Source organism: Laccaria bicolor, genomic scaffold (genome assembly GCF_000143565.1).
Source record: "Laccaria bicolor S238N-H82 LACBIscaffold_4 genomic scaffold, whole genome shotgun sequence".
Lineage (NCBI taxonomy): Eukaryota > Fungi > Basidiomycota > Agaricomycetes > Agaricales > Hydnangiaceae > Laccaria > Laccaria bicolor.
The window spans coordinates 2,125,829-2,152,638 of NW_001889875.1; the positions used below are offsets into that span (position 1 = coordinate 2,125,829).

The following is a 26,810-nucleotide window of genomic DNA, read 5'->3' on the forward strand; positions in this document are numbered from 1 at the left end:
AGGGAGGGAAAGAGGGGGAGGAATGGAGAGAGAGGGGGAGGAATGGAGAGAGAGGGGGCATGGAGGGAGGGAAGAGGGACAGAGGGAGGGAATAAGGATGGAGGGAGGGAAGAAGGAGGGAGGGAGGGAAGAGAGGGAGGGTGGATGGAGTGGTGAGGACTGATGGAGGGGGGAGAGTGTGGTGGGGAGTACTGGGCCTCGTCACTGTTCGTTGGCCTGTGCTTTACGTCATTCCTGTCGTGTCTTCATTGACGTGCTCGCTGTCGTCCATTGACGTGGGCGTTGTCTGCTGATGTTGTTGTTGTCGTCCGTTGATGTGGGCGTTGTCTGCTGACGTTGTCGTCGTCGTCCGCTTATGTGCTTGTTGTCCGCTGACATGGGCGTCGTCGTCCGCTGACGTTGTCGTTGTTGTCTGTTGACATGGGTGTTGTCCATTGATGTGGTGGCAGTCCGTTGACGTGGTGGGGCGCTGACGTGCTGTCCGTCCCTCGTAGTGGGCGTGGTGTTAGCGAGCTGTGTTGGGATGAGTTTGGGGGGGGTGCTCACCTAGGACGATGAACGACGAAATCGTCGTTTGTCATCTGGTTACCACGTCGCTGATAGCAACGTGGCAACGTGTTGCCATGCTTGTTTACTAGGGTTGTTGATGTGGCGTTGAGGCGTCATTTGCCATGTCGTGGCCATCGTCGTTGTCTCATCGTTGTGGCTGGTGTGTGTGGTGGTGGACGTTGGCGATGTGGTGTGTAGGCGTCGGTGATGATGGTGGTTGGAAAGAGATGTGGCGTTGTTTGTTGATGATGCCCAATTGGGCATCAGGAATTCTGTTCCGTCTGATTCCATGAGCATTCCTTCCCAGAAAATCTCTGAATTTGAAAGTGCGGCGAAAAAACTGCCGCACTGTGTGGCAACAGGTGCGGTGGGAACTTCCGCCGAGCATGTCACGGGACTTCTGCTCAACATCCTCACCATTCTAATAAAATTCTACTGTGTTACGAAGCCTCACACGCATGCCTGACAACACCCTCGAGCTCGAAAAAATCATTACAAATCAAAGTTCTAATATCTATGTGTGATGACAATTGTAACCACTGATGTGTCGTGAGTATCATCGGTCCTGGCGTCTGGACCCACCTTCTGATTATCTTTCCACCACCCAGCCCATTCACAGTGACAGCAGGGTGGGAGGCACTGACAACTGTTGACAGAGATTGAGGGTGCTGCGAGAGCCGCTGGGTGACACTCGGGGCAGGGGCAACTGTTACTGGTCAGCCACATTATAGCTGCAGTTCTGTGACACTGTGCTCCCCATCTTCCCGTTCCTTCACCGGAATGTGTAGTTACATTGATATAATATGTTTAAAGTTGAAAGCTACAAAGTTTGCAGCTGAGCGAGCAAGGTAAACGCGTCACGCTTGTATCTTGTACTTGTGTTGACGCGTCTCTATTGTTTGGCCAACAAACACGTGACCCGGATCACCGCACAGATCTGCTGCACAATGATCGCCGCACTTTCGAATTCAGAGATGTCCTCTTCCTTCTGGGTGATCACCGGAACCATTCCGGCGGAATTTGAATTCCATTCAAAATTCCGCGGAATAGTTTGATCAATTTGGCAGGGCCCTCTGCCAAATTTGATTCCTCCGGAATTCCAGGAATCAGTGGAGGACAATAAAGACCTCCATTTTCAGAGAAAACAGAGTGGGCAGTTCAAACGAACTCCGCATTTTTTGAAAATAGAGTTGGGAGCTCAAATGAACTTTGCATTTTTGGAAAACACAGTGGGCAGTTCGTTTGATCTCCGCATTTTTTGAAAATGGAGTGGGGAGCTCAAATGAACTTTGCATTTTTGGAAAAAATAGTAAGTGGGGAGGTCAAACAAACTCCGCATTTTTGGAAAACAGAGTGGGGAGCTCAAACAAACTTTTCATTTTCAGAGAAAACACAGTGGGGAGTTCGTTTGATCTCCGCATTTTTTGAAAATAGAGTTGGGAGCTCAAATGAACTTTGCATTTTTGGAAAACACAGTGGGCAGTTCGTTTGATCTCCGCATTTTTTGAAAATGGAGTGGGGAGCTCAAACGAACTTTGCATTTTGTAAAAATAGAGTGGGGAGGTCAAATGTACTCCGCATTTTTGGAAAACAGAGTGGGGAGCTCAAACAAACTTTTCATTTTCAGAGAAAACACAGTGGGGAGTTCGTTTGATCTCCGCATTTTTTCAAAACAGTGTGGGGAGCTCAAACGAACTTTGCATTTTGTAAAAACAGAGTGGGGAGGTCAAACAAACTCCGCATTTTTGGAAAACAGAGTGGGGAGTCAAATGAACTCCGCATTTTTGGAAAACACAGTGGGCATTCCTGTAAAACACAGTGGGGAGCTCAAACAAACTCTGCATTTTTGGAAAACACAGTGCATTTGATCTCCGCTTTTTTTTAAAATGGAGTGGGGAGCTCAAATGGAATTCGCATTTATTGTAAAAACAGAAAGGGGAGGTCAAACAAACTCCGCATTTTGTAAACACAGCATGGGGAGCTCAATTGAACTCCGCATTTTTGGAAAACATAGTGGGGAGGTCAAACAAACTCTGTATTTTGTGAACACAGAGTGGGGAGTTTGTTTGAACTCCACATTTTCAGAAAATATAGTCAGGAGTTCAGTTGAACTCTGCAGAGTGGGGAGTTTGTTTGAACACTGCATTTTTGGAAAACATAGTGAGGAGTTCAAACAAACTCTGCCTTTTGTAAAAACAAAGTGGGGAGTTTATTTGACCTCCACATTTTTGGAATGGGAGTTTGATTGGACTCCCCAGAGTGGGGAGTCCCTTTGATTTCTGCATTTTGTGAAAAGTGGGAAAAGTAAGAGGGAACAGGGGGAGATAATTTGAAATGAGGAGGGCATAGAATGGTGTGGAAGACTGGGGAGAACCTGCCCTGCTCTTTCAAATTCCATGCCCCACTCTTTCGAACTTTGTGCCCCACTGTTTCCAATTCTGTGCACCACTCTTTCAAATTTTGTACCCTGCTCTTTCAAATCCCATGCTCCACTCTTTTCAATTCCATGCCCTGCGCTTTCAAGTTCTGTATGGAGAATATTCAATGCTGCACCTCACTCTTTCACATTCTGTGCCCTGCTCTTTCATGTTCTGTGCCCTGCTCTTTCAAATTCCACACAGAGAATTTTCAATTCCATGCCCCACTCTTTCAAATTCCACATGGAGGATTCCAAGGGGGTGGCGGAACCTGGATTTTAGATATACAGTCGCATTACGAATTAAGGCGCCCTCAGTCTACCCCCCCCTACCCCCTACCCCCAAAAAAGGAAACTTCCGAGTTCCTATGTCAAAAACATACTCAAGTAGGTATGTAGTATGTTACATTTTTGGATCCATTACTACATGCAACGATGCTTCACCCCCATAGTATATATACAAGTCGATATGCCGCTGCAGATTTGCTTGACTGCCTGTTCCAACAGGAATCTCTTTCTCACATTCTGGGCAACGAAGCTTGGTGTCGCTCGTAAACCCCGACGCTTGTCTGTAATACAGTATTGCATTAGAATATATATCTAAAATAGGGACTTACTTCTTCTTTGCCATACTTTTTGCGAACCTGAGCAGTGTTATAAAAAAGTTCGTTGACTTTTTTTTGGCTCTCAGTCAAAATTTCAGACAGTAAATACATAGATTAAGTGTTTGCCGTGCATCTGAACTTCCCAACTTCTTTGGGGAGCGCGATTTGGCTTATTGGCAGGACTTTTTTGAAGTTTTGCAAAGTAGGTCACAAAAAATATTTTGATCCCCAAGCGGAGCCCCCCCCCCCTAACCCTATATCCAGGATCCACATTCCGCCACCCCCTTGGAGGATTCTCAATACCATACCCCACTCTTTCAAATTCTGTGCAGAGAATTTTCAATTCCACCCCCCTTCTTCAAATTCCACATGCCAAATTTTGCATTCTGTATTCCACTCTTTCATATTCCATACCCTGCCCTTTCAAATGCTGCAGAGAATTCCTCTCCTTCTCTATGCTTCCCCCCCAACTTTTTCAAGTCTTCCCCCAAACTGTTTCCCCAGCTTCCCCCTGCTCCCCCCCTTTCTCCCCTTCTGTAAATTTGTCTCCCCTCCTTCCCTATGCCTTCCCCCCAACTTTTTCAAGTCTCCCCCCAAATTGTTTCTCCTGCTCCCCCCTCCCCCCCCTCTCTCCTCTTCTGAAAATTTGTTTCCCCTCCTTCCCTATGCTTCCCCCCAACTTTTTCAAGTCTCCCCCCATTTTGTTTCTCGCTGCTGCCCCCTGCTTCCCCCTCTCTCCTCTTCTGAAAATTTGTTTCCCCTCCTTCCCTATGCTTCCCCCCAACTTTTTCAAGTCTCCCCCCATTTTGTTTCTCGCTGCTGCCCCCTGCTTCCCCCTCTCTTCCCTTCTGAAAATTTGTTTCCCCTCTTCCCTGTGTTTCCCCCCCAACTTTTTCAAGTCTTCCCCCAATTTGTTTCCCCTGCTTCCCCCTGCTCCTCCCCCTCTCTCCTCTTCTGTAAATTTGTTTCCCTCCTTCCCTTCCCTATACTTCCCCCCCCAACTATCTCAAGTCTCCCCCCAATTTGTTTCCCCAGCTTCCCCCTCCCCCTCCTCTCCCCTTCTGTAAATTGGTCTCCCCTCCTTCCCTATGCTTCCCCCCCAAAATTTCCAAGTCACCCCCCTTTGGTAAATTTGTTTCCCCTCCTCTCCCATTGTTTCCCCCCTCTTTGCCAAGTCATACCTGTAGCTCCATTTAGCTAGGTTATGATCTATGAATATCTGTGATGATGGTTCATTACATTTATTGTTCCAGGATGACAAGCTAACCCATTGAGGTAGATATACTTTACAGGCACTAGCTACTCTATGCCAGATGAGGTACTTACACTCTGGAGCTAGCCAGCTGTACTCATCAACATGGGCAATTCTGACAAAAAGATTTGTCATGGGGTATGTAAAAAGGGTATGTTTACTTGTGTGGAAAGTAGTAGTAGTGGGGAACAATCACCAGAGGTGATCATAGAAGTACACACCACTCCAAGAATGATGGAATCATTCTGCGCAACACATAGAAAGTAGAAGTAGTAGAGAACAACAACAAGAAATGATCATAGAAGTCAAGACATCGTGCTCAACACATGGAAAGTAGTAGTAGTATAGTAGTAGTGGAGAACAACCACCAGAGGTGATCATAGAAGTCCACGTCACTCCCAGAAAGATGGAGTCATTGTGCTCAACACACGGAAAGTAGTAGTGGAGAACAACCAGCAGAAGTGATTGTAGAAGTACACATCACTATCAGGAAGATGGAGTCATTGTGCTCAACACACAGAAAGTAGAAGTAGTAGAGAATGACCACAAGAAGAGATTGTAGAAGTCCTTGCCCCTCCCAGGACGGTTGAGTCATCATGCTCGACACATGGAAAATAGTAGTGACAGAAGAGAATGACCACCAGAAGTGAATCATAGAAGTATGTGCCACTCCCAAAACGGTTGAGTCATCGTACTTGACAACACAGAAAGTAACAGTGACAGAAGAGATCAATCACCAGAGGCAAATCATAGAAGTACATGCCACAAAGTGTGATCATAGAAGTACGAGCCACTCCCAAGAAGGTCAAGTCATCGTGCTTGACAACACAGAAAGTAGTGGTGATAGAAGAGAACGAATACCAGAGGCAAATCATAGAAGTACGTGCCACTCCCAAGATGGTCAAGTCATCATGCTTGACAACACGGAAAGTAGTAGTAGTAGTAGAGAACCAGAAGCGATTGTAGAAGTACGCGCCACTCCCAGGACGGTCGAGTCATCGTGCTCGACACACGGAAAGTAGTAGTAGTTGAGAACGACAACCAGAGGTGATTGTAGAAGTACACACCACTCCCAAGACAGTCGAGTTTTAACAAAGGGACAGAGTGTCTGAGGTAACGCATACGTTGTGCAAATACCCCAATCACGACGATCGCGAAAAGTACTAGAAAACATCTCCATGCACGAAGCACAAAGGAAATGTGTAAAAGGAGACGAGAAAGTGGATGGGGAAGATATGGAAGGTGGTGACTCACCTTAGCTGGTTATGCCTCGAGCCTCAGGATCACCCAAGTATGTGCTGAGCGGCATGACCAAAGAAAGTGATTGGCATGGCTAGCTTATGATGTCTTCATTGAACTTCGAGACACAGAAAACTGCAAGATCGCTCTTGTTCCGTGTAGGTCTTGCAAGTTGATATTGGCCTTGCTTGGTGTGAATTCGTGGCAGAAGGATGCAGTGGGCAAAGGTCAAAATTTTCGTCCTTAGCTAAGTGAGGAATTCACGCAGCATCAAGAGCAAGATCCTGACACACAGAGCGATGAGAAGAGCTTTGAGCTCGTTGTTGGCTCGTTGTCAGTGTCACTCACGTTGGGCATGCTTGTTTGTACTTGTCTAAAACCAAGTACACCGGCGGTCAGGATCTTGTTCTGCCGCTTCCGTTATCTTATCCTTAGATGTGCTTGCCCTCGTGCCTCGGACTTAGTGTTGCCGTCGAAGCGAAGTGACTTCGAGGTGACTTCGATTCAGTTCGAAAATCACACCACTTCGTGTCACTTCGAGGTATCGAAGTGAGTCGAGGTGAATTTGTGATGGCCATCAATAATGGCTAGAAAAGGAAGGTTGGCGCACGTGAAGCACCGCGTCGAGGCGCGTTTAGTGGTCTTTAGTAGACTCTTTACAGTCGCGATTCGACGCTCTCCCTCTTTCTCCTCCCTCCCTTCCCCAATACAATCTTAAATCACACCAGTTTTATGTGGCTGAATGTATAGTACCAGTTTCTTTCAATTTATGAGTGTCGTATGATAAATTTTGCTTAGGAAAGAGGGGTGAGCATGGCGACTATAAAGTCTCAAAAGAAATTTGTTCTCTGCGACGCGACAAGATTTTCACAGAGAATATCGAGGCTTTGTGAGTGCTGAAGTTCTCATATGAGAAAACCGTCTCAGTTTCGTCGCTGATCTCGTAGCTGAATGACATGGACAACGCCAATATAAGATCCAGTAGCGCAACAGTAGCGGCACACGTGCCAGTACCCGATTCATGCCCAGCTTGTATTTCACTCCCCCGCCCCACCATTTTCAGCATGAAGGCAGACCTGCGGATGAGAGCCCTGCTCTTCATCCTCCTTCTCTCTTTTCTTTGTTTGCGAAGCGTGCAAGAAGGATTACACTATCTCAACGGAGGCTGCTTTTGACGGGGATTTATTTCAGAACTCGAAAGATATTGATACTAAAGTACCTGGGTGATACTAAGTAAATACTACATCATGTATTCAAGTACACGACAAGTTACTACAACGTTCAGCACCAAGAATGCGAACGATATTATTGGCTGATCAATTTACGGGGATCACCGAATTCGCTTCGATTCACTTCGAAAGACCGAAGTGGGTCGAAGTGCACACATTTCCCCACTTCGATTCGCTTCGGTTCACCTCGCGGCAACACTACTCGGACTTGCACATCGCGGAACCAATGCACAAGTTAAAGGAAAAACCGTGAGAATATTTTACCCACCAAAGATCAGGCATCTGACATGAATTTCCCAGGTCCTAGAACCACATCTCTGAAGCACGCACTGCAGTTACTTCTATGTTTGCTTATCATCCCACGAACCCGGTTTGGTCGTCGATAATGGATTGGAAGTGTGTAGCTCAGTCGCTGGCCTAAAACCTCCCAAAATGACATTCAAACCTCCAAAAACTTCACGAGCTTTCTTTGAGCTGAGACACTCGAAAGGTGGAATCTCCTGCTCGTGATTTTGGGGAGAAACGTGGGCGCAAGGTATCTTCTCAGTCAACTTGAAGTCCCAGACATTTCTTCAGTAGGTAAGTAATCCTCGTTTTGGTCTTCGTTCCCTCCCTTACAAACGCCCTGAACGGGCTTGGATGCAGGCATGCGTTCATGATTCAATCTTTGTTGTCTTCCATTTTGGAGATACGAATGTGTTGGTGTTCGTCATCAAAAACTCAAAAAACCAACACGCTTTATCTCTCCGATCACATCGATGTTTCCAGTGACACGAGCCCACGTTATTTCCAGATTCAAGTGGGACTTTACATTGCCATTCTTCCAAATGCTCTCGATCGTTTTCCACAGGTCAAAGAAATACCTGAGTCCGACTTGCTCAGAGCAATCTGGATTCCAGAAGACGCAGTTAAAGCCTTTGACCTGCAAGACACTCCTGATCGTTTCGCATACGCCTAAATTCAGAAGCCAAGGGTTCCCTACACCAAGACGGAGGAAAAGGAAGCAAGAGTAGGTGCCCGGCAGCGCTGTGTGCAATTGAGAAAAGGGAAAGCTGTAGAGGAAGCAGCTGATTTAAACGCTTCACAGTTTGTGCATTGAGATGGGTTGACACGGCTAGTCCTTCAAGACATGAGCTGAATCACCTTTTTCAGCCTTTCATGGTGTAAATAAGCCAGCAAGATCTGGGGCTAGTCTGCTCTCTTGTGTTCAGTCTTCTCACCTGTGTCATCATCTTTTTCCCGTTGCGGGCCTTCCCTAACCTATGGACAGGGACCGTACTTTGAACTGGAATTCTAGCTGTTACCTGGTGAATGTCTGTGTGTCTGTCCAAGCTCACTGGGGCCTTGCTACCATCATGAAGCGAGCAAACTGGGCCCTTTTTCATTCACTACTCCAGGCTAATTCAGACTCAGACCATTGGGCGGGGTGACCATGTAGGCAGCTCGGCACAAACAGTTCAAAACAGACTTCCAGACTATGTCTACCGTCCGCCTCAATTGCCTCATACAAGGCGAAGACACCGCCTTTACGATAACAGCACCGGATGGCCATAGTTTCAGCGATTTGAAGGTAACAATACAAAAACGGCGAGCACAGGATAGTTTCAGGGATGTCGGTCCTGACTTTTTAGGTCTAGGGAAGGTAAGCTCCATCGACAATCCTCTATCCGGAATGACATGATTTTCTTAGGTGAAAAATTCCAACCCCATTGCTGCCGAGCCACATGGCTCTCTCGTTAACCGTATCGAGGTCCTGGGAGACAATCTCTCAAAATTTGCGGACAGTTTAGGCCCCACAGTAACTCTCTCCAGCATATTTCCAACACAGCCTCTCGCCGACTGTATTCACATCATTGTGACGAGCCCGTGTACCGGTGAGTACCAGTGCAACTTTCCCCACTCATACACTAACAATGCCACCTACTCGCCCTTTCTCCACTTGCCCTCGTCCCGCCCATTTCGTTTTTCGAACGTCACTTCAACAACTCGTCACATTTCCACCCATCTCATAACCTCCCGTTGGCTTGATCGCCTTTCTGTGACTGTCGACAGTGGCCCCACCTCGCAGACAGCATCGTCTTGCATCGCGGTTTCCCGAGTTGCCCTGTAAGTACCATTCATAACCACCGTTTTCTTCGACCTTACATGAACCTTAGCGAACATAGTAAAGCGAAGCGATACAGTTTCAGCAATTTATAAAAAATTGTGTGCGTACAGCTTCATACAGGTATTGTCATCATGTTGAATATTGTACTACGTTTTCTGAGTTTTGTAGGTTCGCGGGACGCCTGCAAGCGGTAAGTCAACGCTTGCAAAACTCCTTGGTCATCACATCCGCGCTCAAGAACCGCATGTGTGCGTTATTTGGATTGGCGGGTGGAAGATTGTTGATGTGGCGGCGTGTGGGAGTTGGCATCCTTACCTCAAGGAGCGAAAGGGATGGATCCCAGAAGCGGCCACAGTGCTCATTTTTGATGATGCACAGGTGTCGTACCAGGACGCGGAATTGTGGGACCAGATGTTCAAAGCCATACACGAGTACCATAATCTTCGCGCCATTGCCTTTGCGAGTTATGGCAGTCCATCCCCGCTCATCGAGATACTAGACAACACACCAATCTACATCGCAGATGCAGCGAGGGTCAGTTTACTTCCCACCGCCAACGAGGACAATCTGCCCTCTGCAGGGCTCCACTTCACCCGTGCAGAGTTTGACGAGCTGGTTTCAAAGCAGTATCCAGAGTCAGAACACTATTTCCATTCTTCTTTCCTCAGCGCGGTCTTTGGCATTACCCGGGGACATGTGGGAGCAATGTACTCCTTCCTAACCATTATTCTTGGCTCTGACGTAATGTACTTTCTTCTTAACAAGAAGTTGAAACTGATTTTATCTTCCAGCTATATCGTGAACTCAAACACTCCGGACAAACTTTCACTTTGGAGCTATTTCAGAACCGACTCAGTATAATATGGTTCTTGCGACAGTTCGACAGTGTCGCAGGGGGCGTATTCAGGAGGGGGCTCCTACAGATAACGACATAAGGGAGCCAGCTGTTGCTCATGTCTTTTTCTCCGTTCTTCTTACGAATGCTGTGAAGGATACCGACTTCACTACTAAGGACCATAGCGACGCGCTCCAGCTATGTTTTCGCAAAGGCTGGCTTCACACCGACAGGATCGACAGCAAAACTCGGTACTTTTTTCCGTCAGGGCTTCATCGCTGGTACATAGATTGGAAACTGCGCGGTTTTCTGCATACAACCTTCCATGCAGACAATATCCTAGACTTCGTGATCGACGTCATTCAGAAGTTCTGTCCAAGAATGCTTTCAACAACACGGAGAATCAATGATGCCGGTCATGTTCAACGTCTACCTGAAGCTCAGTATCAACAAGAATTTTACCGCTGCTGTCACCTTCATTCCAGTGGCTCATTGATTGCATTTCCTGAATTCGGTACAGCAAAAGGGCGGGTGGATTTCTACATTCCCGCTAAAGGATGGGGGGTGGAACTTCTGAGAGATGGCGACCAGCTTGCACAACATTCAGGGCGGTTTTCGTCGCAAACTGGCTCCTATGGAACCACTCTTTTTCTGGAGGATTATATCATCCTTGATTGCCGCAAAACCCGACCCAGAGTACCTCACCCACGTAGGAATATCTACTTACCTCTATCATCATCTCATATACTTACCTTCTCTCCTCAGACCTTCAAAAATTATACCATATTGTCTTTCAGGACCATTTCCGCCAAGTGGAGATTTTAAACTGTGAGCTTAAGGCAGTGCCCCGCGGAAAATTTGTGCTGTTGGCGTCGTCGTGATATCATGTACCAGTACCTCAATTAGTTCCGCTGGAGCCAACTTCGATATACAGTTGGTCTTTCATCACATCGTACATTTGAACCTTCTGAATTTGCGGCGTGCGCACATTTACTTGCTTTGCGGTTTGATGAAGAGGAGGGAGATGGTTATTGAGGAGTGTGGCGGGTATCGCAAGCTGGAGTTTATTTTTCGTCAAACACAACCATACATAGGACCGACAACCTCTCTCATTTCGCCACCTGAAACTTTGGAAGAAGCCTATGACTTTTAGAACGAGAAACCTGTATTATCTGCGCATTTCAGAAAAAACGGTGCTACCTACTTATGCAAGTCGTATCTTTCTCCAGATTCTGACTCTTCCTTTCCTTACAGTTCGGGTCTAGATATATGTTGACAAGCGCCACGTCGAATGGATGTCGGACACAATTCTTCAGCATGTGATAGCTGATCTTCGTCCGAAGTAGAATTCACTTAGTGCTTGTCAGGATTAGAAGGCTAACAATGGTCACGTTGTAGCATACTGCCGAAGCTTGCAACAGAAACTAATGGAGGAGCCTCTTCGAAAGACAGAACCGTAGATACCCACAGAGGAGGTCAGTGGTTATTCTTCATTATAATGCTCTGTGGACATCACAATTCCTTCAGATACATATCAGTTCTGCTATTTCGTTCGAAATACAGAACCCCATTCTGTAGTCATCAAGGCCAGTTGCATCTCGACAACATTGCTTCATACCACGTACTAACCAGGACCTATCTAGATGAGGAACTTCAAGGCGGCAATTCCTCAACGGCAGTTAGATGCACCCTCTTTACGCATGCCGTCAAAATCTAAGGCTGCCAAACGGCCTTCGGCAAAGGATAACAAGGGTACCGCACATACGCGTAAGAAAAGGAAGACAGCCGGCAACGGAAGGGACGACGACGAGCGTCCTGTGTCTGAGGGCTCTGCTGGTCCTTCATCTACGGGAGTGCTGTTGCCAGACGAACGCGACAGGGTTAGCGACGGAGGAACATCGGAAGAGATGGAGGCCTATCCAGATTCCCTGCCCCTCGCAACACCTATGGACGTTGAGGAGAAGCCGAAGCCAATGTTGAGCCTCAAATACCAGGGATTTAGTATCTACGGATATTGTATGTGTCTTGTTGTTGAGCCATGGCCGTCCATTCGGTCCGCATCAGTGACTCCCTCTTTGGTACCGACGGCGGACCATGCCCATTTGCAGGCGAAAGGACCTCTCTTTCTGCCTGATGATTCCGAAGACACTCTCTTGGCCTTTGATCATGACGATGGGGGCATGATGGTATTCAGCCAAGTTTTGCACAACGTCGGTGAATCTCGAGCAGGTGCGGTCACTGATGATGAAGAGACGGAAGGGAATATGTTTTACGGAGATGCGGATGAAAGAGGAGAATTCTAGTTGATCTTTACCTATCAAGAAATGGACTACCTTTACGCTCGTCCTATCTCACGTAAGATATCCATCTTACGAGCATCAGAGACTTCCTTAAAACCTGCATTGGCCATTTCAAAGGTGCCATATCCTTCCGACATGGCGCGGAGACGGTTGGAATAGTCAAAGAACCGACTCAGTGGAGCGATCGCGTTCACCGAACATTTCAACCGTCCACCAGATGGACTTGCGTCCGAAGAGTTGACCCCGGACGGGGAAAGCCAATATGGTGGGATATATAGATTGTCCGTTGGAAAACCTACAGCTTCATCTGAACCATCGACTCCAATCGCCGATCCCTCACTGAGGTCCAAGACTTGCGCGCCATGTTCGGTGAGATCCTTGACAACCTTTCCGAGGCTACTCTCGTTCACAGATATCTTGAGAAACACATATGGCTCCATAAGCGGCCCTGGACCTGCATCACGGACTCGGTTACGCAATACAGTGGCTGTTGCACCAGTGATCAACGAAGCCGGCATGGATTGAAGAATGTCCGAGGGTTTGATTTGGATGTGAATGCGGCTCATGGCAAGTGATGAATGCGGAGAATTAGAAAGAGCATTCGCGAGCCCATCTACGATGCTTGCCAAATCAGAAGAAGCATCGGGTGGAGGTAATGGGTTCCCCTCGTGATCAACGACGATGTTTCCATCCCAAGTTGGGTCCCCTTTCTCCTCAACTTGCATTGGTCGAACTTTGAGCGGCACTACAACCGAAGTGCGTTTACCACCAACGTCGGACTCCCACACATTCCATCCTGTTTGGGGAACACCAGATCCCAGCCCTTCACGATAACTGACCCGCCGCTGACCAAATTCGAACTTCACATTCCACTCATCCCTCAACCTTCCTTCCACGACTTCTAGATGGAGAGCACCGAGACCATGAACCAAAATTTGTCCCTCTTGTGAATCTACTCGTACGGATGGATCAGTTCGAACAAGACATTCAAGAGCCTCTTGAACGGGCTCTAAATCAGAGTTGGACAGAGGAACGACTGATGCTGAAATGACCGCAGTGGGCGGGATGATGTCTCGCGGTGCGAACCGCTGATTGGTTTCACCTCCTAAGGAAACGAGAGTGTCACCAGTACGGGTATATTTCAATCCAAGAATGACGCCAACGGATCCGAAGGGAAGTTCGTCGACTTCTTGACTGTCTGAGGCATACAGCAGAAGGAGTTTTGACACCTTTTCCTTTTGGTTTCTATTGGTATTCAGGATAACACTCTGACGAGTGAGTGTGCCTAAATTGTCGAGTAAATATGAGCTGCAGGCAAAGGTTCAGAAGATTACCTGAATATACTCTCACAAAAGTCATCCATCCCCGTTTTTTGTCCCAATTAACTTTCCAAGCGAGCAGTCGTACGGGAGGATTTTTGCCTTGTGCGGGATGGGATACGTCCAAGGGGCTAGCTAACAACTCCCCTACGTAATCCATCAACAAATCCGTCCCTATATTTTTTATCGCTGAGCCACAAAGGACAGGGAGCACTTCGCCACGTAAGGTAGATGCTCGTAAATGTTGAATGATACGTCGGCTGTCTATACCGAGGTATGCTGAGGGCCCAGAGGGCGCGTTGAGAAGGTGCTCCATCAAGTCTTCATGAAACATGGAAAGATTTTCCAACAGCTGTGTTCGGGCTGAAACAAGGTGAGGAATAATTGGGTGTGTTGGTGGAAGGAGATCGGATGTTTGCAAATCTTCTGGCAGAGGGTGGCATGACGCCTGACCTTCCCTGTCCCATTTCCAAATATTCCAATGGATTAAATCCACTAAACCCTGTATGCCAGGTTCCCCGCGCAAATATTGATGGGGATCAAAGGAAGCAATTGGAAGCGTGAGTGGCATAGGGTGAGGATGCAAGCGGTTGTTGAGCAGTGAGAGTAAGGAGGACTTGTACGACGCGCCAGGCCGATCCATCTTGTTGAGAAACATTATTCTGGTAGGAACGCGATACCTGAAAAACATACCATGAAAATTTGCATGACAAGAATGGAAGATATCTCACCTCTGGCACTCACCTATCTAGTTGCCTCCATACACCTTTGGTTTGTGCTTCAACACCTTCCACGGAGTCAATTAAAACTACAGCACCATCGATCACTCTGCTTGCGCTTTCAACCTCCATGCCAAAATCTGCATGTCCTGGGGTGTCAATAAGATTGAAGATCCAGTCTTTCCACTTGACCGGTATACTAGCAGATTGTACGGTGATTCCCCGTTCGCGTTCAACGGGCAAAAAGTCTGTTGTAGTGCTTCCCATATCGACAGAGCCGGAGGAGGACAGATAAGAGGAATTAAGAAGAATCGATTCCGTTAAAGTTGTTTTCCCCGAGTCTGCGGCACAGTGATGAGTAATTTATTGAAACATAGATAAATGGGCATACCTATGTGCGCAACAAGCGCCATGTTTCTAATCTTGGATGGGTCATAGGTGGCAAAAGAGCGGGACTGGAGCGTTGAGCAGAAACGAAATCGCCATCTAGAAGTGAACATGTAGAACTTGAAAATTCAAAGGCAAGAAGCCTTTAACGGAAACAACAGCAAATAAACGATTATTGTTCTCCGCGACTATTATGTTGCAAAATCTTTCTCTTGAACCATGGCCACCACAGCAGGAGGTAGCATAGACGACCGTATCCGACAACGTCAAACGGCTGGTCGCAATCCTCTTGAAACAATCCCCACGACAAATAATCCTCGTGCCAACATCCCCAATACCCCTCTTGCAAGCGCTACCATTGCCTTTTCTCTTGGTTCTGTCTTCGCAATCGGGGCGTTGACCTTTCTACTTGGAGGATTTCCAAATACTCCATGGCTGACATACCAGCTGGGTTTCTTTTTAGCAGCATGGGCGCTATTTCACTGGGCTGAATTTGCCGTGACAGCGGGCTGGAATCTTGAAAAGTGCAGTGTGGACTGTGAGCCTATTGTTTCTTAGCTTCAAAGGATTTGAATCAAATTGTTTATACAGCTTATCTTCTCGATAATGGCGCCATGTACCACGTCGCAAATAGTGCAGCGTTACTGGAGTACCTCATAGTATGGTACTTCAGACCCTCATCCAAGTCTTTTCCACATGTTACACCCATCGGCAAGTTTCGACCCCTAACTGCTTTTGACCCTAGCCATTTACGTCAATCTCACAGGCATAGTATTGGTTATTGCGGGGCAGGCTTTACGGTCCACTGCTATGATTCACGCATCCACCAACTTTTCGCATTCCGTCGCGTTCCACAAACGCGACACTCATCAGCTTGTTACAAATGGCATTTATGGGTATGTTGCCACTTCTATGTCTGGATTTGCACTACATCCGTTGCTAGATGGTTTCGTCACCCGTCGTACGCCGGATTTTTCTATTGGGCACTTGGGACTCAACTGGTGCTTCAGAATGTGTTCACTTTCGTTCTTTTCGCAGTTTTACTGTGGAGATTCTTTTATTATAGAACTAGAGGTTTGTTTGATCCCTTTTTGCTTCTTTCTTCCACTCACTATTTTCTGCAGCTGAAGAGGCTGCTCTAATCAGATTCTTTGGAGATGACTACGTGAAGTATCGAAAGCAAGTGGGGACTAAGATACCCTTCGTACCCTGATGAGATGACCATGTCATTCCTATCTAATTTCGCTAACTCAACGGTTGTCTTCAAATATGATTGAAATCATATCGCATTCATGTTATGAAAGAGGGTCATGCAAAGTAATGATATCAGGCGTCATCTGTAGCAATGGTGCCCCTGTCTGACACATAGATACCATCCAAGAACTTGCGGATATCTTTGTTGCGCACACGACAGACACCTTGGATGGAGGCAGCTGAGACGAACATGAGCACTTGAGGATCAGTGGACGAGGAAGGCCAACTCACCTGATTGGGAAACCATGTCAATATCGTTACCCTCAAGAATCAGTTCATCCTTCTGTGCTTTTGACTCCGCAACTACAACTCCTGATAGCATGTTTACATGTCGTACGGTCTGCTCCCAATTATCGTTAACGGCCGATATCGCAAATATATGGAGCTTACCTTTTCACCCAAGAAATTACGGATTTCGACTGAATGACCGTCTTCTTGAATGATGCAGTTAATTGGGAAATGGGCATATACGGCGCGCATTTTGTATTGGAACCCCTAGAACACAAGCTCAGCATTTCCGAATCAGTAGCGTACTAGGATCCGTGCACCTTTGTAACACCAGTGATCATGTTGTTAATCAGACTTCGAATTGTGCGGAGGCAAGCAACATGTTTTCGTCCTCCCTGCCAGACTGCAAGCGTGACCTTCGTTGTTTTGCCCTTCAACAGCCGAATATCCATATCAACATGTCGAACATTCTTCGTCAATGTTCCTCGGGGTCCAGTAACGGTAATGAGACGAGACTTGATGGTAATCTCAACATTGGAGGGGATTTCGAGTTCTTCGGTCTTGAGGACGTCCCGCATCTAGAAGAACAGAAAAGTATCAACACTACATCCAAACTCTGGTAGACGCATCCAATTGCTTCGAACAGCCGATATCATCAAAATTTGAATCCAATGACATCCAACCGACGTTTGGAATAGCACTGGCACGATCCCGGGCGAAACAGACAGTATACACACCTTGAGGGCAACTTTTGAGGGGTAGGGGTTGGGTTGGTTGGTGGGATCGTTACTTGGCTGACATAATATTATTATTATATAATGCTACATTGTCACCGAGGTGCATGCATCTTTTTGCGGAAGAAATGGTGTAAGGCTCCAGGGAACTGTAGTTAATATTATAGTCACTGACGATTTACGAGTACCTACAACTATTACTATTCCTCTGCTGCCGCCTCAGCTAGCTTTCTCTCTTCCTCTGCTTGACGCTCCTCCGCCTCGACTACTTCAACATCCAAAGGAAACGTCAGAATCGCCGCAACACCAGTCAGTTGATTTAGCTCTACCTTACTGTTAGTATTCTATCGAAATTAAGTGGACTTGTTAGCTCACGTTGTCCTGACTCATGCATACTCGAAAATATAACCACTTCACCGCCCTTTTGCTGGACGTCATCCACGACTTTTACGTAGCGTTTGCGCGTTACAGGGTCACTTGATCTAAAGATTCAAGGTCATTCAGCGCTTCACCAGGTTGGAGAGACGTAGATGTACCTAAATAGATCGTCTGAGATGAGGAGTGTACCAATTGCCCCTCTATCCGCAGCAAGACAGACGTGATCTGGGCCATACCACGCCCTCATCTCGTCGCTGCCTAGCATCTTGAAAAACCTTCGTCAATTACGGTATCTAAGACACTGAGACTCGACGGTTAATATCATAAGAATCTCACCTGTCAAGTACAATTCCTTCCCGGGCGAATTTGGTCTCCTTCAACCGAGCTGCAACCTGTGGCATTGTCAAAGAATCTTTTCCTGCAAAAAAAAAAGGTAAATTTCACCTCGGGGCTTTTCAAGACTTCCACTAGACTGTGTACGTGAGCACTGCTGATATGGACCTTGACAACCTTCTCTTTCAATGCACGCTGCATAGTCTTGTCCCCTTGCCTCCTTGCTTCCGAGACCAAGTAGTCATTTACCCCATCTCTTACCCATCCAGGACTGGCGATAACAATCGCTCTTAAACCTGCAGTGGCGAATGGGATGTGGCGGATAAAAGACTCATAGAGTGTCGCGTAAAATTTTCCCATTCCTTTTTCATGCTGCGTGGAACCAGAAGCAGATTTACGTGGAATTGACACAGATATCCGGTGGGTCACCAGCGTCATGTGTTGGGAAAGTAAACAGAACGCGGCGGTGCCCTCCCCACACACAACTGCCGCAACTTCTGCACCTCTTCCGGGGATTATGGCCTCTTCAATGCGAGCAACGGCCACGCTGTCCCAGCCTCCGTTTTTTTCAATCCGTACATCCCGATTGGGTTCGATGTCAAGGGTATGGAAGGCCCCAAGGCGTGCATGCTGATTTTCTGCTATGACGGGTCCCGATATATGAAGAGCAGCAGTTACTTGTGAAGACGACGACGACGCCGTCTGCTCTGCGTCTTGAGAGGAAGCTGATGGAGCAGACGACGGAGCGAAATCGACGCGGACAACTCGCAAGGTTAGGTTAAGACGAACACGATGCGATTCAACGGAGCCTGTGGATGATACATTCTGTACACGGCTGTATGAAGTGTAAGACATCACAATCAATGCAAGCAGATATATGAATAGACATACCGTATCGCTGGGGCTCGTACTGAGTCACCAGTCTGGATGAGATTGTACAGATGCCACATATCCTCATCATCCTCTGGGCGCAGTGTAACATGCCCCTAAAGATGCTGTCAAGAATAAAAAGGACGCACCAATATAACGGAGAAACGTACCATCCCGTGTTTATCTATAAATTTATTGACAAGCTTCATGGTGATGGATTGCTTGAGCAAAGGCAAACCTGCTCCACTGATTTGTAACATACGTGACCCAAAACATTTGAGATTACGGTCGTCCCTAACCTGCCAAGTTCTAACGACTCATGGAAAAGTGAGCTCTGCAAACTCTCAGTGAGAGCGTCCATAATCGTTGCACATTCAGCAAAGTTGCTTCACTGGCTTCTCGACTGGTCGAATCTAACCACCACCCACATTCAACGGATGATGATGAAGACCCAGATGCGCTCTTCGCCGAGCTGGAAGAGGAGATCGAGAACGACAGTAACGCGGCTATGAGGGAGCATGGTTTGCAGGGGCTTCGAAGGGAGTGAGGTGCTTTCCGATTCCTGGTGTGAAACTCACATCCTGATTATGCACAATGCAGAATGGAACGGGTGAAGGAAATGCAACAAAATGAGCACGGGAGATACACGGAAATTACTGACGAAAAAGAGGTCGTACGGGTAAGTGCGTGAGTTTCAGTAATGTTCTTGGGCTGGTGAACTTTTTCTGAATGGGAGTTTGCAGACGGGAACCTAGATGTGTCGTCCATTTCTACCACTCCCAGTTCAAACGGTGTGAGATAATGGACAAGCATCTGGCTGTACGTGGACTTTTAAATTTTTTGATTCCAAGTGTTGATGGAATTGGTTTTCAGCGTCTTGCCCCAAAATACTTCAATACCCGATTCTTCCGCGTATTTGTTGAGAACGTCCCTTGGCTCGTCGAAAAGCTTGCTATCAAAGTATTGCCTTGCGTCATCTGCTTCAAGGACGGTATTTCAAAGGACAGGTAATTAACGATTCACTGTGTAACCTAACGTTATTTTTCGACGCTATACCTCGACTAGATTAACTGGCTTTGAAGAGCTGGGAAATAGTGATGAGTTTGACACCGCTGTTTTGGAGCTGAGACTGGCAACATCTGGTGTGCAATATCTATTGATGTAGTTGCCGTGCTGACTGTAAGCCAGGCATCATCGTAAAGTCGGGAAATAGCTTGGAACCGCTGTTCAAGATTTCCTCAGCTTCACGAGTTAGTGACGAAGAGATCTTTGATCTGGACGATTGAAAGTTTTGTACGGAATAATCCAATAATTCTGGTTCACTACGGGCCCACAGATGTGGTTACATGAAGCTTAGATATTGCAGGAGGAAACGCATAAGAAGCAAAAGGGAGCGCTTTGGTGACATGATGCGCCTTTATTCAATGTTGATTCAACCTGATGTCCCCTTTGCAACGCCCTCAAAATCTTCTCTTCATTGAATAACTTGATATAGAAGTCAATATGTCTTGATTGCATCCTAATCACGTTGCCAAACCCATCGCCTTTCTGATGGAATCCGTTAAATCCCACTGATCAGTATCCCCGCAGATATCAAACATATTGGTGCCCAGCATCCCAAGCTCCTTCACAAAGGCCGCCTTCATGCGAACGGAGACCAGGTCGTCATAAGTTACAACCTGTCCAGAGGAAGAGGAACGCAAGAAGGGCGTGCATGAGCAGTCATCCCAATTTCTTTCAAAGCCGCCAGAAGCCGCAAAGGTAGGCGATGTCGATTCTTCATCTCTAGCGTCGTCACAGCGAACGAGAGCGCCTTGACTTAGAAGGTCTCGAAATTGTACTTGACTGTCAGAACCGCCGTCCTCGTCAACAACCTTGACGGAGGCGCTTCTAACTTGATGCCGTGACCTTGTCTTTAGCCTTGTCGAATTAGAGGTAATGACGTAACCATACGACGGAATCCCCAGAACGAGCTTTGAAGCCGGAAAGCCTGCTGAAGTCCACGCGTTATACGCCGCTACAGCGTTAGCATCTGCCTGTGTAGAATTGCCGCAGCCGTCATGCAACGGAGAGTTTGGGCCCGGCGGCGAGGAGGCTACAGCGTGAGTAAGCCAACCACGCAACTACGATGGCTTAAAGATACTTACAACCCCAGACATCGTAATTCATTATTAAAACCCAGTCAAGAGAGTCAGCAAAATCAGAGACATCTTGTAGAGGTTGTTCCTGCGCATCAACAAAGGGGAGTGTCTGTGCTGCGGCACTGATGCGGGCACATGGCGGAAGGACGGTTCGAAGATATTGGAGAAACAAGAGGAAGTTTGCAGTATCATGCGGATCAACCAGATTTCCTCCAGCGCCTTGATGACCAGGATATTCCCAATCGAGATCAATGCCATCCAAGTTGAAGGTGTTATAGGCAGCGAGTATGTTTTCGGCGAAGACGCGTCTGCTTTCGAGAGTACGAACAGCTGGAGAGAAGTATCTGAGGTAACTGGTAAAGTCACTGGAAGAACGAAGTGAAAAGTCGCCTACTTGCTTCCTGACCATCCGCCGATGCTCAGCTTGATTTTAGACTTTTTAGCATGAGCAGCGGCTACCAAACGATCTAAAATAGAGGGAGACTCTTCAGGATTGTCCCAAGTCAAGTTGAAGGTTTCGTCAGGGACAGCAAAAGCAAAATCAATCCAATCGAAACGGTCGAAATCGATTTTCTCTGGCGGAAAACGGGGACCAGCCCAGTCAGGATAATAGCCCATAACAAGCAAGTTTAAACGGTCAGAGGCCTGGGTCGGAGAAGTGTTGGTAGGAAGATTTTCTTTCTCAGGAAGAATTACAAGAGGAGCCGAGGACGACGTTGTACCTGACACGGAGACATGATATTGAGAATCAAGAGCCCTGTAGTGATTGGATAACGAAGGGAGATGATCAGCGTAGACGTATTGGAGAAGAAGGAGGACTATTGTCATGGGAGACATGACAAGAATGAAACGATAGGAGAGACAACAATATTATTAAATTATCTAACCTTTTCATCTGTCGCTAAGTCTGTGATGCACAATCGTCTCATGTCCCATTTATGAACGATGATAATATCTTATATGGAGACAGTAATTACTACTACCATGTGGAGATGATGAAAACCTTTGGAGCATTGATAGCAAGCAAAGACGACAAGAACAAGATGAAGATACAACTGTAGTTAACTTGATCGCAAACGAATATGTCAGTTATTGCTACATGACGTGCAGTGATAGGATCGTACCGGATATATGTAATATACAAAAAGTGGTAACCTGAAACGATTCGGTATGGGTTTCATCCACGGTAATAAAGTCAAGTTACCAGGATATCCTTTCAAAGTCCCATCCTCTCTGCCAGTGTCCGATCACCCCCATGGATGAGATTAGTAGACGCCACCGTGCTCCGATCATTTATTGTCCGCGAAGACCCACCCCCTCCTCCCACAGGTCCACCTCGCACAGAACTACTTGTATGGCTTCCGTTTCGACGAGAAGCAGTCGTCCTATTTCCATCCCGGTCTCGCTCCCGGTCCCTCGTTCTCTCTCGGTCCTTCCTGCTACGTTCCCGAATCCTTTCCCGGTCGTGGTCACGGACACGTTCAGTTGGCAACGCAGGACTTTCCCTGTCGTCCTCGTCCACATCAATTTTGGAACGGCTAGACTTTAGTTGTTCATTGTTAGGCCGTGATAAATAGTCACGCCTATCACCACTGCGCGTAGAAGCATTTGAATGAATTTGACTTTTGTGAGATGGAAGGGTATTATTCGGACGCGAAGGTGGGGATGCTTGGGGTTCAGACAATCGAGGTTTCTTGTAAGCGCGGGGGCCTGTAGGCGGTAACTTCCCTGCGCCGTTGCCGTTTCCGACTTGAGGCAGCGAGTTATAGGCATTCCTCGGGGAACGCGCATGTGACTTTGAATTGTTGACACTGTTAACTTGACGAGAGGAGTTCATTAATGTGTCGTAAGACTTATCCAGTTCTGTGCTGTGCGCAAGATAAGCGCCAGCTTGATAATCTGCGATTCGGAAAACATACGAAAGCGAATTTATGACTTGGTGAGACTCTAGAAGATCTAGCGTGAGCCTTTGGAATGGAGGGGCGAAGGTAGTGGCTACATACCTCGTAATGCACCCTCGAGCTTTTCCACGACCTTTCGCAACCCGCGAACTTCCTCTTTCAACCTGCCTGTCTCTCCGCGTTTCAGAAGTTCATAAAATTCATCATTCTCCTCTTGTAAAAGTCGGGATCTCTGTGTGAGGGCGGCTGTCACCGTTGAATGGCTAGATGTCGCGCTTGCCGCTGAGCTTTTAAAATGAGGCAACAAAATGGAAATCAACGCCGGTGGAAGGGTGACCAGGTCCGCCGTGGATGGACCCGGCTGCGTTGAAAGGTACTGGCGTAGCCGCGTCACCTCGTCCTAAATGACAGGGAACCAAGTTGTGAACGAATGCAAGTACGTCTATGAAGAACCTTACGGTGAGTTCAGCGAGGCGCGTGTCCCTTTCCCTTAAATGAGATTCGAGCTCCAGTTCTCGAAGGGATGGGAGTTCCATTAATGTGGAGGAGATGTTACAAGAGCAAATGACGCTGAACCTCGCTGAACATTCGAAACACCGATTTTGTCGGACCCTCAATTTACCTATTTAATAAATAACAAAACTCTAAGCGCTTTCCTCTCAAACAAATGATTATAGTCAGATTATAGTCTCGACATGTTGCCGTTCTGATCAACCCATCTGCTTACAGCTTTTTCGCGTTATTTTCTGACGAGACTCATAAATTCCAGTTGCGATGGCATCATTGTGAGCCTCAAGCATATGCAAATATATGCAAATACACCTCACTACTTAAGCCACAAAAAATTGCTCATCCAGGTCATCTTCCAACGCAAAGGTGTGTATTCTTTTTCTTCATCATTTCATTGGCTACGATGTTATCTATTCACACTGTACGAACGCGTCTATTAAGACGTCGTTGTGAGTTCCCTTCTACAACGGTATCTGAGCCGACCTATTTGCTTTCAAAATTCGTTTCATGACTTTCACTGACATTTCTCTCTCCTCCACAGGACTTTATATCGTTGATATGTACCGTATATACCAAGCTACAATTCATGCTCTCCCTCAAACGCATCGGGTGGGACCTGGCCTTGCATCTGAGTCAGGGCTCCTTTTACGACGTACAGAAAGGACGCCGACTTCACAGGTGGGGGCGATGACTGATACCCGATAACCAACGAGCACCGTGGGCACTGGAACCTGTACTGTTTCTCATGACCGTTTGCTCTTTGAATGAAGTCAGCCCCCCGACCACCAACTTCAAAGCGAAAGGAATGTACCTTTCCAGCAGAATGGGGTCGCTAGCAATGGCATTCAGCTTGAACACTCTCTGTCCGCCTTGATCACTGTCTTGACAACGTATGATAATCGCTTCGTCTGTTTTACGTCTGGGTAGTGCAGCTAGACTTTTATCAATTACAAGCTAGATGGTGAATGAACGTATATTATTGTCAGAAAGATGGAGATGACCACATACAATGAACTCGCCACAAATACAATCTTGCCGACGTACCCTCATCGTAAGTTTTGGCAAGCGAATCCAACGAGAGAATGGACTCAACAGTAGACCCGGAGGGATGTTGCTGAAGACGCCGTTGGTTGTGCTGGGAGGACGTCAGCGCCCTTATTTGAGAAATGAACAAAAGACAAACCATCCGCTGAGGACGATACCGCTGATCTGGAGACAACTTTGGGCATCCTGGTACGACGTTGAACAAGCCTCAAAGATACCAGGCTTGTTCAGTAATAGAACACGGAACGGTTGACGTTGTGTAGTGATTCGCGTCGAGTGCAGAGTAATAATGTTCGCACGTGACCCCTCAAAGCTTCGCCTCCCTGCGTCGTCTCCCTGGCTGTCCTCTGGTAATTGTCTTTGTCTTCCCTACCACCACCCGTCTTTATGGCTGAAAAAGATGCCACCGCAAGACTGAGGAGAGCTGTAAAAGGTATGCACACGCCGTTTTGTAAAAACTAAAATAACAAACATATGCAGAAAACAACCTTTTTCTTGTGAAACGCCTCGTGCAGAGAACTGACATGCGAAATCCCGACCCCGCTCCTCGAAGGTATACGTCACTAGCATGGGCTGCCGTTCTGGGCCATGAGGAAACCTTTGAATTTCTTCTGAGTTCTGGCCACGATGACGAGGAATTAAGCAAAGTGCGTGGTTTTCCCTACTGGTTTGATTTGACTTTTGACCCTCCCTTAGGATTCGGAGAATAACACCATTCTTATGCTTTTGTCAGACTTCAAATCTTCCCCACCAAATGTGTATGCCTCACCCTCGTCTACCATCGATTCCACAGCCGCTACTTTGCGGATGGCGCGCCTCTATTACGACCGCTATTCGTGGATATTAGACTGGTCAAACGTACACGGAAAGACGGCTCTTCATATAGCTGCGTTGATTGGAAATGAGGAACTTGTTCGAGTGCGTGACAGCGCGTATTTGGTCTCAAGATATATCTTACCCTCCCCACCAGATGTTGTGTGACCTCGGAGCCGATTTTGACTTGGCTGATAACAAGGGAAATACACCTCTTCATTAGTAGGTGAAGAAACTCTAAGTTTTTGGGTTTTGCCTCATCTACCTTACAGTGCAAGCTCATGGGGCCATATACCTGTCAGTTTTTTTGGTTCGCCGTCTTGACTCATTTATTTACAATCTTCTAGATTGTACAACTTCTCATTGAGAGAGGTTGTCAATATGCAGCAAGAAACAATGAAGGTTTTACCGCCTCAGATTATGCTTATTCGTAAGATTTGTGTGTCAAACATCGACAACTGTTTTGAGACAATTTGTAGCTTTAGCACAAGGGATACGCTCCAGGACGCAGCACGAATACAGTTCGAGAACAACAAGAAGCAGCGTCGAAATATATTTGCACAGGCAGCTGCAAGAGGACATGAGTGGGGTGGCACTCCCCCTGTTTCCATTCCCCCACCAGTCCCAGCAAAGGACCGGAGTATACTGCCCAGGCTAAGAAGCGGTTCGGGGACGAGCCGGACTACTGCCACCTCGGACAGTGGGGAGCTCGATGGCGGTGGCCACGGACGATCTCTGACCGTGTCTTCGTCGCCCTCCCAATGTTCCACTGGATCAAATTCATTCTTTCAGAATCACCAGACTTCAGGCTTTCACACAGCCCACACAACGTCCACAAGTAGCGCGGTTACATTCTCTGCTCCTTCTCCAACACCGAAAGGCTTATCACCGAACCCACCAGCGTTAAATCCGGTGTCCGCACTATCACCTGTCGCCAGTCGTATGCGGGAGCGAGACGCAGATGCTATGGAAAAGTATCTAAGACGCAATCGTAGTGGAAGTCAAGGAACCACTTCGACGGATACCAAGTCACAGAATGAGTCAAACTATGCGTCAGCTGGACCATCAGCCAATGGTGACGATATCACGGCGTTGGGGAGCCACATGAGTGGTTCGGTGACCCCGAGAAGGTTACGCCCATCGATGTCAGCAGCTCAGCTTCGGACCACACACGAAATGTCCGGTGGTACAAACCATCATGAGAACAGAAATCGCTCGGGCACAAGCCCAACGGTGTCGCGTCCAGCCTTCTCTCCGCTTCCACTCCTCACGAGATCATCCTCTACGTCTAACTCGCTTCGATCGATCATCAGCGCGGATCGAGAGTCATTTGAAGAGCCTGAAAGTTATACTGGACCTCCTAGTCAGTATGCCCAGTTTCCAGAGCCACCAATGGCGACAGAGGGACCTAACACTCCAGTTGCCGCTCTGGGTAGGCGAAAAGGTTTTCATATCCTTGCAAAGCCTTTGCAAAGCTTTGACTCCTCCAGTTCGAGCCACCGGCGAGGGATGTCTGCGACATCCGTGCGAGGATCATGACGACACACTGTATTGCCCCAATCTGTACCATTATCCCACCAATGTGCTACTGTATACTTATTTTCTTGCTGTTACACTGCCTGGAACAAGGACCTTGACGCCGGACTT

The 26,810-nt window shown here is 47.3% G+C and overlaps 11 protein-coding genes across 11 annotated transcripts; 5 read left to right on the forward strand and 6 right to left on the reverse strand.

Annotated features, from left to right (window-relative positions):
* Positions 1–5,062: 5,062 nt before the first annotated feature.
* Positions 5,063–6,418, reverse strand: LACBIDRAFT_323740 (uncharacterized protein; the record flags this gene model as incomplete). The annotated part of the gene is made up of 7 exons (XM_001877139.1): positions 5,063–5,067; positions 5,253–5,305; positions 5,341–5,516; positions 5,560–5,800; positions 5,836–5,985; positions 6,077–6,098; positions 6,355–6,418. 7 exons carry the CDS (start codon positions 6,416–6,418, stop codon positions 5,063–5,065), a joined length of 711 nt encoding a protein of 236 aa, XP_001877174.1.
* A 2,349-nt stretch (positions 6,419–8,767) lies between these two features.
* On the forward strand, positions 8,768–10,332 carry LACBIDRAFT_311925 (uncharacterized protein; the record flags this gene model as incomplete). Its single annotated transcript, XM_001876705.1, has 6 exons — positions 8,768–8,932; positions 8,981–9,164; positions 9,343–9,396; positions 9,447–9,517; positions 9,566–10,138; positions 10,189–10,332. 6 exons carry the CDS (start codon positions 8,768–8,770, stop codon positions 10,330–10,332), a joined length of 1,191 nt encoding a protein of 396 aa, XP_001876740.1.
* A 281-nt stretch (positions 10,333–10,613) lies between these two features.
* Positions 10,614–11,113, forward strand: LACBIDRAFT_311926 (uncharacterized protein; the record flags this gene model as incomplete). The annotated part of the gene is made up of 2 exons (XM_001876706.1): positions 10,614–10,941; positions 10,998–11,113. The coding sequence occupies 2 exons, from the start codon at positions 10,614–10,616 to the stop codon at positions 11,111–11,113; spliced, it is 444 nt and encodes a 147-aa protein (XP_001876741.1).
* A 1,454-nt stretch (positions 11,114–12,567) lies between these two features.
* On the reverse strand, positions 12,568–15,070 carry LACBIDRAFT_311928 (uncharacterized protein; the record flags this gene model as incomplete). Its single annotated transcript, XM_001877140.1, has 4 exons — positions 12,568–13,817; positions 13,867–14,531; positions 14,596–14,911; positions 14,962–15,070. 4 exons carry the CDS (start codon positions 15,068–15,070, stop codon positions 12,568–12,570), a joined length of 2,340 nt encoding a protein of 779 aa, XP_001877175.1.
* A 106-nt stretch (positions 15,071–15,176) lies between these two features.
* LACBIDRAFT_311929 (uncharacterized protein) lies at positions 15,177–16,170 on the forward strand (the record flags this gene model as incomplete). Its single annotated transcript, XM_001876707.1, has 5 exons — positions 15,177–15,495; positions 15,549–15,668; positions 15,724–15,853; positions 15,901–16,031; positions 16,082–16,170. 5 exons carry the CDS (start codon positions 15,177–15,179, stop codon positions 16,168–16,170), a joined length of 789 nt encoding a protein of 262 aa, XP_001876742.1.
* On the reverse strand, positions 16,152–17,017 carry LACBIDRAFT_311930 (60S ribosomal protein L9; the record flags this gene model as incomplete). Its single annotated transcript, XM_001877141.1, has 4 exons — positions 16,152–16,390; positions 16,443–16,551; positions 16,602–16,706; positions 16,760–17,017. The coding sequence occupies 4 exons, from the start codon at positions 17,015–17,017 to the stop codon at positions 16,284–16,286; spliced, it is 579 nt and encodes a 192-aa protein (XP_001877176.1). The 3' UTR covers positions 16,152–16,283.
* Positions 17,018–17,310: 293 nt separating this feature from the next.
* LACBIDRAFT_188563 (uncharacterized protein) lies at positions 17,311–18,963 on the reverse strand (the record flags this gene model as incomplete). Its single annotated transcript, XM_001877142.1, has 8 exons — positions 17,311–17,498; positions 17,549–17,655; positions 17,710–17,826; positions 17,888–17,943; positions 17,996–18,586; positions 18,647–18,719; positions 18,776–18,870; positions 18,925–18,963. The coding sequence occupies 8 exons, from the start codon at positions 18,961–18,963 to the stop codon at positions 17,374–17,376; spliced, it is 1,203 nt and encodes a 400-aa protein (XP_001877177.1). The 3' UTR covers positions 17,311–17,373.
* Positions 18,964–19,352: 389 nt separating this feature from the next.
* LACBIDRAFT_231608 (uncharacterized protein) lies at positions 19,353–19,919 on the forward strand (the record flags this gene model as incomplete). The annotated part of the gene is made up of 4 exons (XM_001876708.1): positions 19,353–19,441; positions 19,498–19,573; positions 19,628–19,761; positions 19,820–19,919. Coding segments are annotated over 4 exons (399 nt in total), but the record flags the coding sequence as incomplete, so codon positions are not given.
* A 2,192-nt stretch (positions 19,920–22,111) lies between these two features.
* LACBIDRAFT_311934 (uncharacterized protein) lies at positions 22,112–23,332 on the reverse strand (the record flags this gene model as incomplete). Its single annotated transcript, XM_001877143.1, has 4 exons — positions 22,112–22,763; positions 22,815–22,842; positions 22,899–23,196; positions 23,255–23,332. The coding sequence occupies 4 exons, from the start codon at positions 23,330–23,332 to the stop codon at positions 22,112–22,114; spliced, it is 1,056 nt and encodes a 351-aa protein (XP_001877178.1).
* A 460-nt stretch (positions 23,333–23,792) lies between these two features.
* On the reverse strand, positions 23,793–24,624 carry LACBIDRAFT_311935 (uncharacterized protein). Its single transcript, XM_001877144.1, has 5 exons — positions 24,490–24,624; positions 24,400–24,441; positions 24,315–24,337; positions 24,118–24,260; positions 23,793–24,064 (listed from the first exon to the last, which is right to left on the reverse strand). The coding sequence occupies exons 1-5, from the start codon at positions 24,533–24,535 to the stop codon at positions 23,884–23,886; spliced, it is 435 nt and encodes a 144-aa protein (XP_001877179.1). The 5' UTR covers positions 24,536–24,624; the 3' UTR covers positions 23,793–23,883.
* Positions 24,625–24,737: 113 nt separating this feature from the next.
* LACBIDRAFT_311936 (uncharacterized protein) lies at positions 24,738–26,702 on the forward strand (the record flags this gene model as incomplete). The annotated part of the gene is made up of 7 exons (XM_001876709.1): positions 24,738–24,783; positions 24,831–24,997; positions 25,047–25,268; positions 25,321–25,385; positions 25,436–25,460; positions 25,511–25,593; positions 25,643–26,702. 7 exons carry the CDS (start codon positions 24,738–24,740, stop codon positions 26,700–26,702), a joined length of 1,668 nt encoding a protein of 555 aa, XP_001876744.1.
* Between the last annotated feature and the right edge of the window lie 108 nt (positions 26,703–26,810).